The sequence below is a fragment of the Hyaena hyaena genome, unplaced genomic scaffold (genome assembly GCF_003009895.1).
Source record: "Hyaena hyaena isolate Hyena2069 unplaced genomic scaffold, ASM300989v1 scaffold_492, whole genome shotgun sequence".
NCBI lineage: Eukaryota > Metazoa > Chordata > Mammalia > Carnivora > Hyaenidae > Hyaena > Hyaena hyaena.
In genome coordinates this window covers 1260947-1276298 of record NW_024081124.1, presented here as the reverse complement: position 1 = coordinate 1276298, position 15352 = coordinate 1260947, and the positions used below count along the sequence as shown (strand labels likewise).

General features: G+C 49.3%; 1 protein-coding gene across 1 annotated transcript in view; it reads right to left on the bottom strand.

The window, feature by feature from the left end:
- The window catches only part of UBE2G1 (ubiquitin conjugating enzyme E2 G1), a 123892-nt gene that overhangs the window by 10417 nt on the left and 98123 nt on the right, over positions 1–15352 (bottom strand). Inside the window, exons 5-7 of the mRNA XM_039254527.1 lie at positions 12812–12909; positions 7282–7460; positions 2367–2489 (exon numbers count right to left, since the gene is read on the bottom strand). Coding sequence (XP_039110458.1) covers positions 2403–2489; positions 7282–7460; positions 12812–12909 — 364 coding nt within the window. The 3' untranslated portion in view covers positions 2367–2402. The remainder of the gene's footprint in view (positions 1–2366; positions 2490–7281; positions 7461–12811; positions 12910–15352) is intronic.

Genomic DNA, 15352 nt, shown 5'->3' with positions numbered 1-15352 from the left:
TGACATATCTTGATTCAACATTATTTTCTCCCTCCATCTTCTTGATGAATGAACTTCGGTCTTGGTAAGTATACTTTAAACACATGTGTGTGTTATAATCCACTATAAATTAACTCTAATTCCACCAGCAAAGAATATATAATCCCCTTAGGAAATTTGTGACACTTCATTAATATTTATTAACTAATTTGCAATATACTATCAAGGTAAATATAATAAAATTCTTGGTCGTTTCTTACATTTATGAAGAACTGTTTATGAGATGAAATCATGCGTACGCTTAGGCTTCAGTGTCTGCAATTCTTCGTCGTCCAGCTTTTCTGTGACTGAGAAACGGTGTGGGTGAGCGATCCCTAAGATGTCATCACACCCACAGAAGCACCAATCAACGAGCGGAGCCGAAGACGGACACGCGGGGACACGCAGGAAGGGCGGGCAGGCAGCAGGCGGGCGGGCAAGACGCCCGATCCTGGCAGACCGAGACAGCGGGCCCTGAACGAGAACTTGATTTAAGGCGGGGAATCAAAGGCCGAACAGGAGGAAAGTAGGGCCACCGGGTAGATAGGAGAGGTCAGGAGCGACCGTAAAGAAATTAGGACAAGATCATTAACAAAACACAAGCAAGATGGAACAAGCAAACTGGCGGAAAACAAATAATTTGAAGACTGCAAGTTCACTGCTGTTCCTGGTGGTAAGAGAAAGAAGTAAGGCTGCTTGTCAGCATTTCAGGTTATTACAAGGAGATCTGAAAGACAGGAGTCTTTTCAAAAACGAGGGATTACCAAACATGGAACAGAACAAGTGGTGGGGAGATCTGGCCTCACTTCTGATTTGCACCTTTGCGTTTAATATATTTCATTGTAAAAGTAATAAATAAAAATTAAGACAATGTGATGCTTGTTCAGGGATAATACGAGCCAACCAACAGAACCCAAAAAGGTCAGAAACATAGCAACACATACAAGAAACCAGAACACAAAAAGTAAGATCCATAGGAAAGCTCTAATCCAACTGCATTAAGATTAGGAGTATCTGTTCAACCAGATACCATGAAGAAACTGAACTGACCAGAATACAAGTCAAGAACCTACTAGAAGAACAGCCCAGAGAACAGGAACGGCCCACGTAACGATCCTCAGCTGCACTGACCACACGCACCAGAGCAAGGGCTCGCTCCGCACCCTTCCAGATGGAGCGCCTCACGGAGGCCGGGAAGATCAAATGCTGGTGCGGATACGGGGTGAACGGAATCCTCTCCGTTGCCAAAGGAGTATACACAGGTCCAGCATTTTGGAGACAACCTGGCATTCTCTAGTCAAAGTGATGTGCACACACCCGCCACTCTGCAAGCGCACCCCACGAGAGGCTCCCAGCGCGGGCGTGCGCCTGGCTCTCTGTGACGGCAAACAACGCGAAACAAACGAATGGGCACCATCTCCCCAAACGACAACACAACGGCAACAAGCAGACAGAGCAGACGGGTCCCTTACCTCGCGAGCGCCCACACAGCAGAGAAAAAAACTAAGGAATCTGACTACCCCCAACACAGACCAATTTCAAAAGGAGCCCGGGAAGAATGTGCACATTGTGACTCCGCGTACACGGTGCACAGTCAGACAGTACGCCGTCTGCGATCGCAAAACGACGAAATGATGAAGAAAGGCCACGGTAAACAGGAACCGGGAGCAGGAGAGAGGCTGGGGCAGGAGATGGGTGTGGGAAGCGTAAGAGGTTCCGACACAGTTTTAAAATAGGTGGGATGTTCCAAGAAGGGCTACTCTTTCCAGGCCACATTTCATAAACAACTTTATCACCCCAACATTTAATTAAAAAAGAAACCACTTAACGTGAATGTCACACATCTGGTCAACTGTCTACACTGGGGACCGGCCCTGGAGGGGCGTAAGCCTACGGACAGGCGGCACACAACACGCTCTCCCTCCTGGCCCCAGCCGGACGACCGGGGAGACACAGGCTGATTAAAACAGGGAAAGTAGATGTTTAATGGTCTTGGCAGTTTATTACAAAATCTGCTCTCTCTGTAAAAAAAAAATTAAGGAACGAACATCTCGGTGATCCTTTAACATACAGAAGCCTCAGTGCCCAGCAGTGGTCAGGACAGGACACCGCAGCACGTACGTGGCCACGTCACCGCCAGCGAAAAGAAAGAAAGAGCTGACACAGAGCACCTAGGACACAGGGGGCCGCCAGGGTCCACACAGTCTCTGCTGACAAATGACAGACCACAGGACTCTCCCGCTACAAGACAAAGCCAATGAGAACAGGCAATTCAAATTCCCAAATCACACAATTTCCAACAATGTAGACGCCATTTGTAACCAAGTGGGATTTTGCAATGAACTTACCCTGAAGTAAGTGAAGTCACAGCTGTTGAATAAATGTCACTCAAAAGCAGTCTCTTGGCTTTTTCTTACACAGCGGGCAACTTTCCTTTTGAATTCTCCATTTCTGTCTTCCCTCCATTCTTTCTATAGACACAAAGTAGCATTTAGTGACTTTATGCAAGCTCTTCTTACAATCTTAAATACTAATTTTCACTTTGAACGTAATTCTTTGGCAACATGCACACTGAAAACGTTAAAAAGCTGATAAGGCAGAAAAGTAGTCAAAAACTACTTGAGCCCGGCACCCCCTCGGCGGGAACACACCCGTCACCTCACAGGCACAGCTCTCCTGGAGAAAGGAGGCGTCCAGGGAGGACGGGGATGGCTCTGTCCTGTGGAAAGGCAGCTGCGACCCGCAGGCCAGGCCCTCGGGCGGCGGGAAGCACTGGGCAGGCCTCAGCCCCGGGTGGAGGGGCGCAGAGTGCCTCCCCACAGGGGACTGTGCAGGGGGAACGGGGGGGGGGGGCACAAAGCAGCACTGGCAGAGTCTCACATGAAAATTGAGCTGATTCTATCTAGCATGTAAATAGCAGAAAATTCTCACCAAAACGCCCAGCCTTTTTCTTTTTTTTAAGTATCATTCACTTAGCAACGGCTAAGACTAGAAATCTTCAATTCTTGCCCTTGCAGAGAAAGAAACTTGAAATTTCTGCCCTCAAAGCAGAGCACCTCAGGAAGCCAATTAGAATAAATTAGGTGATAAACTACACGCAGACATGCAGAGACCTGGACATATCTAAAGTATCTGTGGATAAAATGTTACAAAATCTATAAATACTTTGTCATCAATTTTTAAGTAAAAGGAAGAAAAGAGCGATTCCGGGCAAGGGGAAGATCAGGCTCAAGAAACAAAAATCTCCTCAGAAGAACAGGGAGCCGAGAGAATAAAGACTGGGAGCAGGGGCCTGGGTGAGAAGGTCAGAGGCAGGAAGGACTCAGCGACAGAGGTGGACGGGCCTGAGAAACTACACACAACTGACCCGCTCTGGTGGCAACACAGGACACGTGAGGGTAGCTTCCTGCCAGGGGACACACCCATATGTGGCGGGCCCCACAGCCCCCACTGTGAAGCCACCGCGCCCACACCGTGGATGACCAGGCAGGCCATGCTGTTCCCTGCACTACGTCCACAGAGAGCCCACAGCGTCCACCTCTCTCCTCTCCTGAGACCCAACTAAAACGATCACACTGCAATCTTTCCGGTACAAATGCTCAGAATCAATGAAATGGCAGGGGAGTCATCTACATGGGAGGAATTTTTTTTCTGGAAGACCAAAAGCAGACGGCAGAGTGAGAAACGGGCAGCAGAGGGGGGAGCGCAGAGAGGTCCCTCTGCAACCAGAGCAGAGGAAGGAAGGGACGGCTGGACAGACGCACAGGTTACAGACGTCCGGTCCCAGAAGAGACAATAAGACGCAGGACTGAAAACAGAGATCTGGCATTTCCCCCCCCGCTATACCCAAAATGCTACTATTTCCTAAAATCAGAAGGCCAACTATGATACCTGCACGTTACACACTATAATTAGGGCTACGCGTGTGGGTACCAGGACTGGAGTAGTAACTAACCGCCTCCTCACGTTCGAGGTCAGGCCAGGCCAGCGCCCACAGACCCACGCTGCCGCCCCCAGATGCAGGAGGGACACAAGAAAACGTGGGCCTCCGAGAAAGAGGCTTCAGAACTTAGAAACATTTCTAATCAGAACCCGCACAAGACTGAACAACTATTAGCTTCATTAAACAGCGACACGGCCACACCGGGGAGGGAGGTGGCGGGAACTTGCCATCCGCGGACGCCCCAACGACACCGGGGACGAGGAGTTAGCCGCATGTGCAAACAGGCAGGAATATACGTTGGGTCAACTACACGCAAATGAAAATTAATTAAAAAAAGGAAGGAGTGCTATACATGGGGAAGTTCTCAACAGACTTAAAATGGAAAACTCCCCAGAGCTGACGTCCTACAAACCAACCACGGGAGCCCCCCTCACGGACGCCCCCCACCCCCACCCCCGTCGTAACATCGTAAGGGCAACGGCAGAAGCCTCCGACTGCGCCACACGCCTCCCATCCTCACAAGGAGGCCAAGTACGAGCTGCTAAGACACAGAGAGAGCCCACAGTCACACAACCTGTAAAACTTCCCTATTTTATTATCAGTAATCACTGTAAGTCCCTCACTGAGCCTAATTCATAAATCGAACTTCACCGTGTGTGTATACAGAACAAATCCATAAAACACATAAGGCTTCGGTCCTCATCCCCAGTTTCAGGCATCCGCTGGGGGTCTTGGAACGCACCTCTCACCGATACAGGGGATGACCGTACAGAAATGGAAAATCTGACACCTTACACAACAATGTGAAATTTCAAAGACCAAGAATCAGAAAAGAACCTAAAGGAACAGGGAGAAAAAGAAAGAAAGGAAAGATCACCCTCAAGCAGAGAAGTAGCATCAACTCCCTGTCAGCAACAGTAAGTGACAAAAGACAAATCATGGAGAAATCTGAACTGCTCCCCCAGAATTCTACAAACTGTCACTTACGAAGAGCAGCCGGACAAAAACACTTGCAGGCAGGTAAGGCCCCTGGCCTGAACCGCCACACAGCCCTTTCTAAACCAGGACTCTCACAAGACGACAACAGCAAGAAGTCAAGCCAGAAAAACAGAAACAGGGTCCAGGACAGACGATCGCACCCAGGCGAGCAGGAAGGCACAGCGGTCTGAGCCAGTCCCCGATCCGGAGCCGAAGATGGAGGGTCCAGGAGAAGGGTCTCCAAGAAAAATGGGGCTTTCCTGGAACAGGGGTCACTGACTGAGAGGTCAGAAAAGCAAGCTAACAAAACCCATGAAAACAGCAAAGCAAATGTAAGAGTTTACCTGAAAACGTGTACCAGAAAGCTCTGGTTTAGATACGAGACAACTAGCTGCTTAAGTCAGAAAAAGAAGCCGTGGATTTTAAGACAGTAACAGGGCAGACGCTGCACAGGCTGTGGTGTTCAGAGCAGAGGTCACACGGGCACATGGCTGCCCGGGGGAAGGCCTGCCTCCACCCCGACAGCAATGCTCTCCTTCCTCAGTAGGTCCCATTGTTTCAGGACCCGGCTGCTTAGAACGGTTAATAACTTTTGCATATTCACACCTGCCGGTATTTGCTCTTATTTATTATTAATTTTACTTTTTTTAAAAAATTTTTTCTTAATGTTTTATTTATTTCTAGGAGAGAGAGAGAGAGAGAGAGAGAGAGACAGCATGAGCAGGGGAGGGTCAGAGAGAGAGTGACAGACTGAAACAGGCTCCAGGCTCTGAGCTGGCAGTCAGCCCAGAGCCTGACGCGGGGCTCGAACCCACGAACCGCGAGATCATGACCTAAGCGAAAGTCGGACGCTTCACCAAGCCACCCAGGCGCCCCCTATTATTAATTTTAATCTTTATGAAGATTAAAATGTAATTTGTCAGTTCTCATTTTATTCAAGAGAGTTACAGCTGAGCATGAGTCAAACCATTAGTTCTCCCTCAAAATGATTCCACGGGATTTTTTAAAAACCAGCTCTCAGCCCCCTCACCCCCTCCTGCACTGCTCAGAATGACACCTGGCTGCATAAAGAGCTAAGACGGGGGCGCCTGGGTGGCTCAGGTGGTTAAGCGTCTAACTCTTGATTTTGGCTCAGGTCATGACCTCACGGTTTCTGAGTTCAAGCCCCATGTCGGGCTCTGCGCTGACTGCTCAGAGCCTGGAGCTGCTTCAGATTCTGTGTCTCCTCTCTCTGACCCTCCCCTGCTCATGCTGCCCCTCTCTCTCTAAGAAGTAAATAAAACATCAAAAATTGAAGAAAAAAAAAAAAAAAAGGCTAGGACAGTTTTCTGCCCCTTTTGACTTCAATTTGGTTACTAAATTCAAAAATTCAAAGCCATACATTTGCAAAGGGTTTATGGATGTAGTGGTTTTCTACGCCTACTACCTCACTCAAGTTTTTATATAGGTTTGAAGTAACCCAAGAAGAAACTTGAATTTAATCCCCTACCTTCAATCCATACTAACAAAAGTTCCAAGAACAAGAATTAGAATGAAAGGCTTTCCGGAGAGCAGAAGGGTGAGGAACTAGACTATTCTAGGAGACTAATAAAAACATTAACCAAAATAAAATGTGGTCTCCTGGATTAAAAAAAAAAAAAAAGGCGGGGATAAAGAGCCATGCTGGGCCTGAGTATGGGCCACGCATGCAGCGAAGGGTCTTTATCGGTGAGGCGCCTGTGCTGTGTGCTTACGCGTGCAGAGCTGGGCATCTGTGAAGTGTCCCAAGCAGTTTAAGAAAAAAGTTGTTGTACATCTCCACAACTAGTGAATCTAGGTAAAGAGTGTTTATTTAACTGATGCAACTGTTGTAGATCTGAAAAAATTTTCTTAAGTGTGACAGTAATATTGGGGCGCCTGGGTGGCTTAGTCGGTTAAGCGTCCGACTTTCGCTCAGGCCATGATCTCGCGGTTCGTGGGTTCGAGCCCCGCGTCGGGCTCTGTGCTGACTGCCAGCTCAGAGCCTGGAGCCTGTTTCAGTCTGTGACTCCCTCTCTCTCTGACCCTCCCCTGCTCATGCTGTCTCTCTCTCTCCTAGAAATAAATAAAAATATTAAAAAAAAAAAAGTACATTTTAAAAAGTGTGACAGTAATATTATAGCTATGTAAAACAGTGTCCTTATTCTTAAAAGACGCAGGTTCAAGCACTTGAGAGGCAAAGCTCCGTTATGTCTGTAACTTATTTTTGTGCAGATTCAAGAGAAAAGTAAATGTGTATAAATAGATCTGGGGACACACACAGATACTGTAGCTGTGATCAAGTTCAGTGAACCGGGCGGGAGACGTGCGCGTGACCGCCTTACCGCAGCATCGACATTCGCAGGTGAGTCTCCGTTCGGGTCCGCCAGCATGGAAATGACACTGATCATGATGGTTTCCACAGTGTGAATAGGCAGCCAGCGTTCCTCTGGCTTCTCATAACCATATTTATCTTCCCCGGGCTCATGAAGAATGGAAATGCATACATCACCATTTTTATCAACTGCAAAATTAGAGAGTAAGAGTCCTGTTTAAAGTATTTAAAACAAAGTCATTAAACATAAAGTACTGATTACAGGTGAGACCCGGACTCCCACAGTCCGTTATAAACAATGAACATATACAGAAGGTGATTTCCAAAATGGAACCTGGAAGACCGCAGATTTTACCAAATAGGATCCATCTGACAAAGCCAACAGAATTATAAGCAAAACTTCAAGCCACCTGGCACACAGGTGCTGTCCAGCAATTCCATGCAGTAAATACCATCAGTCTGTTCTTTTCTGTATACAGAAGATGACTGAAATACCAGAACCAAATCTCCGTGTCATGATTTCCTAGATTCCCCACCAACTTGCTGATTTAAACTGGTGCTAGTCAAACATCCAGAAAGACTCCTAAAAACCTCATAACGTACTTTTTAAACCATATAAAGGCGAAACTCCATCTTTAGGGAAAGGAGTGAACTCAGAGTCACAAAAGAACATGTCCTATTGCCAGTGATAATTCATCAACATAAATGACATTCATGATGCATCTTTTCTATGAAACTAGGATTTAAAATCCAAGTCACAAAGTAATTCCCAACCAACACAAAGGTGAAGATCTAACCCACCAGCGCACTTAGATCACACAAACACTCATTAGTAAACCTACCGAAAGCATCACTAATGTTTTACAGAGTAATTTTCTCCACTGAAAAATAAAAAATAAAATAAAGTATATTTACCAGGAAAATGCTGGGAAAAGAAAGAAAAATATAAGAATTCTTGGAATAAAAAGCTTTTCAACCAAATTTCCAAATCCCATAAGTAATCAAAGGCAGTATGTAGATCTCTTTCCTTTGTAACTTCCTGCCTAAGTCTAACAAATGTGTCATGGGTAGGATTTTAAAGCTCACTTTCCATCTCCTACCTTGGGGAGCACTCCCTGCTGTCACAAACCCGGGGTCCGCACACACTTCCACACTCGGACAAACATGTCTGCATGCGCACCATGACCACGCGCGTGCCGGGCCAGGCCTGGGCCTTCCCTTCACATCTTGTCTGGGGGCTTTTCTATGGGCAGCACTCCCCAAATAAGGATTTTTTTCCAAGTCACTATCTTTGAACACAGAGCATTAAATGTTTCTGTAAAACTCTATCAGAGAGAATCAATTTAAGTACCATTTTCCTATTTTTGGAGATGACTGTTAAAATCTAGCACCTTTAAATCTTTAAACTTGAGTCATTTCATTTTAAACACAGTGTCATTTTTTTAATGGAGAGGTTTTAGGCTTCATACCTATTACCAAATTACATTTTAAAACGTGAAATACAGGTGAAATATGGTTCGGGTTTTCTAAATGCTTCTGCGGGGTAAAGAAGTTTATCCTTGTGCAGAAAATACATGTTTCCTTCGGTGCAACATCCCCTCTTTCCCTTTACCCGTTTAGATACTCGAGTGTCTAGTTTCTTCTGACCAAACCGCTTACTCTTCCCCACGGCACGATGTGCAGACCCGGGGACGAGCTCCCCGCTCTCACTGGCACAGGCGTCACCTGTGAGCACAGCCACTGGAGACTCTCTAGTCCACTTGGAGTTTTAATCCCCCTTTTCTAAGTCAACTCTCCCACACAAAGCCACCGCTGGAGCCAGGGGCACGCGCATCTCCCAGCTACCCTGTGCCTTGACGCCGTGCATCTCCCTCTCCCTCTCCCTCTCCCTCTCTCTCTCTCTGTCTGCACCTCCCACCCCCCCTCCCCCGTCACTGGAGAGACCGGCTTCTGCCCCTTATCAGGGTGCCATGACTGCTCACCAAGTGGCCAGAACGACACTCTCATGGGCGCTTTTCAAGTCGTCCATCCTGGGCCACGACAACAGACACGTTCTCCTCCCTCTGCCTCCGTGACACACTTCTTGCCACAGGCTCTGGAGCTCTCCTCTCCCCTTCCGAGTTCCTTACTGGCTTCCGCTGTCACCCCACTCGCCAGCATGCGCCATCTCTCCACGGGCGGACTCACTCATTCTTTACACCGCAGCGTCACCCGCCACCTCTGTCCCCCGCCTTACTGACACTAACTGACGGAAGGCTCCGTGCAAGCGAGGGTGATGTCCCTGACGGTACCTGCCATCTTGACGCCAACAACTTCCAAGGCCCGACACTCTCGCTGAGCTTTGGGCCACGTTCACCCAACCCTAGGTGGATACGGCAAGTAGCTCTCAAGAAAAACAAACCCAAAATGGAATGCATCTAAGCCACACGAAGCTAATTTTTACCTCAGAGTAACGTTTACACCAGCTTTAGGGAGCTAGAATTCCCACCCCTGAGGCGCACGATCTAACAGTCTCTGGCACGTTTAGAGCTGTGTGGCCATCACCCCAGAGAGAGACCTCAGGCCCGCTTCCCCCCACCCCTCCCGAGCCCTCCGCAGCCGCTCCCCTAACCCCCCGCCTCCCTAGGTGCGCCGAGTCCGGGCCGTCCAGCGGAGATGGAATCACACTCTGTGGTCTTCTGTGACGGGCCTCGTTCACGCACACAGTGTCTCTAAGGCTCCCCCGCGTCGCAGCGCGAGTCGGTGCGTCATCCCGCAACGTGGACGTCCTACACGCGGCTTCCGTCCTCGTCAACCGGGAGACGTGCGGTTGCTTCCCCGTCCTGGAACAAAGCTGGCGTGAACGGTCAAGTGCAAGTGTCCCGTGGTCGTGCTCCACCGCTCTTGGTTTTACACCCAGGACTGGAGTTACGCGGCCAGGAGCGAGGCGAGCACGCGGAGCCTCCTGAGGAAGGCCAGGCTAGTCTTCCCAAGTGGCTGCCCTCCACGCTCTCGCCGGGAGCACAGGCGGCTCGGGTTTCTCTGTCCAGGGGACACTGGGCTCTCATCTGCCTGATGATGGCCACCCCCGCAGGTGCCAGGTGGTTCTTCTGTGTGCTTTTGATCCTGGAGTTGCAAACGGCCCATCAGTTCTAAATCCTCACCTCACCATCACCATCCACGCCCAGCAGCCAAGTGAGAACAATTCCATTTTCCCTCCTGCGACTGCTCTCAGCTCCAGCTCTCACGGTCCCTCGCTGGACGCCCGGCGCACTGATAAGGTCGCCTGCGCGTCTCCTGAAGATCCCCTCCCAGCCCTTCCTCCACGGGCAGCGTCCTTCCCTCCGGATCACGCAGCTTTCAAGCGCCATAATTTAATGAGAACCCACAGCCTAAAGAAGAAAGGTCAAGCCAGGCATTCACACACTCAAAATTCTGTTTAAGAGCCACATTCTCCGGGCCGGGGCCAGGGTGGCGAGGGCGTTCTGAGGGCTCAGCTGGTTAAGTGTCTGATTCTTGGTTTGGGCTCAGTCATGATCTCACAGTTCATGAGATGAAGCCCCGTATCAGGCTCTGTGCTGAAAGCATGCAACCTGCTTGGGATCGATCTCTCTCTCTCTCTCTCTCTCCTCTCTCTCTCCTCTCTCTCTCAAAAAATAAATTAAAAAACATTTTTTTAAAAATCCCATTCCCCACGAAGCACCCCTGAGCCCTCTACCCGCACGTCTGCCCCACGCAGGCCCGGACACCCTGCAGCAGGGCACGCAGCCCCTCACCATCTACCTCCATCTCCAGAGCCAGCCGGGCCCCCCTCACTCGCAAGGGCCCCTGCACCTCCCCAGCCGCTCTCCCGCACCTCGGGTGCCCTTCTTCACACAGCACCTCCTCTCTCCAGTCAAGCGTCAAGCATCTCGCTAGCACCTTCCCCCTCGTGGCCCCGAAATGAAGTCTCTTCCACCCGAAACAGGCATGTCAGCAGCCGCCCTCTCAGGCCGGCCGGGCCGCAGCTCTGCCCGCCTCACAAGTCCCGCGTGCTGCCGGCGTGTGCCCTCACAGGGAAACTGAGGCTCAAAGAGCCTTCACCTACGGTCACACAGCTGATGTGTGTGCAGCCGACACTCAGAGCTGTGTCACATACTCTTCTGAAACAGGCGCAGAGACTGCCTGTTACACCCCAAATGATTCGAGTGAAGGTAAGAGAAAGTGACAACCCAGAAGCCGGGAAAGAAGCACCGAGGCATCGACGCAACACGAGGCGGACGTGGTCGCCTCACGTGTCCGCAGGCGGGCGGGGCCGGCCCAGCACATTCCACCAGACGTGCTCACCGCTGCCTCAGACGCCATGAAATGCATCAGCCCCCCGCCCCTTTCCCACGAGCTTTCCGTCCACCACGTCGAGTCTCTCCTAAGACTGTCCATTTCTCAAGCCACCGACTTCGAGCACACAGTCCATAGCAGAGGAATAAAGCCTTCGTTCATCCACTCATTCCTGGCTCACGGATTTTTGCGGAGACTAACCTAGTTTCTCGTCCTGGCGATGGGAAGTCCCATGAGAAGCAGAAGGCAGATAGGCACAGCCATCAAAAACGAAAACCCAACAACTCACAAAGAGACACCTGCCAGCCTGTCACCACAACAGGGCCCAAGTTCAGGGGAGCCTGTGCACAAATGCACTTTACCAGCCAAAGCTTCGGCTTGCAAAGCGAATTTTAAATGGTAACACATCTTTGGGTAAAAAAGTCAGTGTCACCACGTTTCAGGCCCAGCAGGACCGGATGCTTCCAAAGGTGAAAACACAGAGTATCGCTTTTCCTGACCCCGCCGGTCACCTTACGAGGCAGGCGGGACGCTTCCTTTTCAACAGCTAGAGAATACAGGTAAGGGGCGCCTGGGGGACTCAGTCAGTTAAGCTTTCGATTTCGGCTCAGGTCATGATCTCATGGTTCGTGGGTTCGAGCCCCGCGTCGGGCTCTGTGCTGACAGCTAACTCGGAGCCTGCAGCTGATTCAGATTCTGTGTCTCCCTCTCTCTCTGACCCTCCCCTGTTCACACTGTCTCTCTCTCTCTCTCTCTCTCTCTCTCTCTCTCTCTCAGAAATAAATACAAAAACATTTAAAAAAAGAGAGAGAATACAGGTAAAAGTTAAGAACTGCCCACGGTCTAAGACCGAAGATGAGAAATAGAAATTTTAAATCGAGGTTTAATTACTCCTCTCTGTAACGGACAATGGGTCACCCATATTGAGGAAATGACCTCCTCAATCGTCGGGCTCTACCCATGCTGAGCGCCACCCAGTAAGCCGGCCTCTGGTTTGCAGCGTCAGGAGTCTCAAAAGGAGCTGAAACTCAGTAAACAAACATTCTCTCTACGCGGTCGATTCCCCTGCTGTCCTAAAAGAACTAATACAAGGCCACGTGCATAATGAACACAGTGAACTCAGTACAAAAATCCCAAAGTGACTGCATGGAGAACGACATCTCTCTCATTGACCTCAAAAAGCTCAGTGGCAGGCCGTCACATGCGCAAATGTAAAAGTAAAAGTAATGCTTAGGTAAACTTACCGTTTGGGTGCCAGATTTCTGTAATGAATTTCATTTTGGGAGGCCGGAGGGGGTAATCTTTTGGGAAAGTGAGATGAGCCTTAAAAACACCACCTTCACTGGAAGAAAAACAAAAACAAGTTCTTGCCTATAAGTTCCTGCTTATCAGTAGGCAACGATCACAACACACATGAAACGAGGGCACCAGTGCTACCGTATATGAAGTGAATCAATAACCTGCATCTCAAGCAGTTTGCTTACTCAGTCAGTGTAAGAGACGGTCACACCTACCATCCTACTGAACTCTCAGAAAGCGAGGAAAATGAAAGAAATCTCTGGCTCACGACAGGCGTCCCTAGCAGGTCCCACTACTGCCACGCTAACAACCCTCCACCCCCCCGCCCACCACTGCACCTGAATCCATACCCAGAGGGGGGGCTTTGCCTGTGGGGTCCCCACACAGGTCTCCAACGCCCACTCTCGGCTGCTGCAGCCGGACCTCCCGCCGTCCTTCACGCACCGCGATCCCTTGCCCGTCTAGAACTCACACACGTTATGTTGTTCCCTGCGTGGAAAGATGTGCTGACCTTCCTTTCACCTATCCATTTATTCATCTCATCATCTAGCAAATATTTCTTCATCCTTTACCTGTCAGACACTAACAGCAGTGAACCAAGGGTAGAGCCTCTCAAGGCGCCTGTGCGCCAGCGGCTTGCCACAGCAGAGCCGTGCGGTACAGCTTTGTGCACGCTGGAGGCCGTCCACGGGCACGGTGACCACCACGGTGCCACCAGCCACCTGACGCACGGCGACTTCAACCGAGGAGCTGAATTCTTAGTTTGATTTCCTCTGAACAGCACACGCGGGCAATGATCGCTGGGTTAGCGCAGCCCTGTCCGTGCCATTTACTTAAGGACAGGTTTTGAAGACTTGCTGGAACGGGACGAGGAGCACATACGCAACAACAGAAAGCAGTGAGATCGAGTTGGTCGTAGGTCACGAGTCCTGGCCATTTCCTCCCTTTCAAACACTCTTCTCCCCGCGTCACCATTTAGAACTCAGTTAAACGTTACGTGCTGACGAAGGCCGTACCTCACTCTCAGGCCCTCACCACCCGCGCCCTCTAGCTCACCGGCCCTCCCACTGACGCCACGGCTGTCTGCACCCGCCGCCCGGGCCCGCTCCGTCAGGGCAGGGCCACGTCATCATGTTTGTTTCAGATCAGGGAGGAATGGAATTCTCAGCTCCTTAAATGGTTTTCATTCACTGAACAAATACGCGCTGACTACCTGTCTGTGTGAGGCGCTGTTCCACGCAAAACAACCAAACAAGGACGAAGAGCTGGGAGAGCACGGCTTTCCTCCCAGCGCTTACCATTTGCGGGCAGAAAAAAGGATCAAGCAAAATATCAGTGATAACTACTGGAATGACAGGACCAATCTAATACTCAATTTTTTTTTTTTTTAAAAACAGTATCTTTTTTTTTTTTAATATTTTTTATTTATTTCTAGGAGAGAGAGAGACAGTGTGAGCAGGGGAGGGTCAGAGAGAGAGGGAGTCACAGACTGAAACAGGCTCCAGGCTCTGGGCTGGCAGTCAGCACAGAGCCCGACGGGGGGCTCGAACCCACGAACCGCGAGATCATGACCTAAGCGAAAGTCGGACGCTTAACCGACTAAGCCACCCAGGCGCCCCTCTAATACTCAATTTTTAAAAAACCAAGTATCTACTATAGGCCCATTGGTCCTCAAGAAGAAAAAAATGGGGATTACAGGAGGAGGGGGCAAGATGGCGGAGAAGTAAGGAGCTCCAACACATGCACTCGCACCCGTACATCACATGGAAAAGATCTGAAGCCACCGGAAACCTTACGAAACCTGAGAGATTGGGAGAAAAAGGACGCAGAATCCACTGAGAAAGCCTTCTAACAGCTACCTCAAGAAACAAGCCAGAGTACACAAGGTTGAGAGTCCCAAATATCACTACGAATAGGAAAATAAATTAACCAAGGTCCCAACAAGAGAGACCAAGAGATACCATTCAAAAAACACTCTCTGAAAGGATAGGCAATGGGCAGTCAAAGAGTCCTCTTGGATATAGCAGCCCTCATAGGTGCAGAGAGCATTAAAAGGTCTTTAAAACCAACAAGAGCCAGAAAGCTAACTAAAATGACAAAACGAAAGAGCTCTCCTCCAACGAAACTCCAAGAAGAAATGACAGCTAATGACCTGCTCAAAACAGATATCAGCAGCATCACTGAACAAGATTTTAGAATAATAATGGTAAAATTAATAGCTGGGTTTGAAAAAAACATAGGGGAACATCAAAGAAACTATGGCTACAGACAGAATGGAAAATAAAAATAGGCATGAAGAATTAAAAAATGCGATAAATGAGATACATAATAAATTAGAGGCCTCCAATGCACAGACTGAAGGGGCAGAAAGGAGAATAAGTGATTTAGAAGACACCATTATAGAAAAACAAGAAGCTGACAAAAAAAGAGACAAACTGATCCAGGAACAGGAAAGAAGAATTCGAGAGCTCAGCGATACGGTCAAA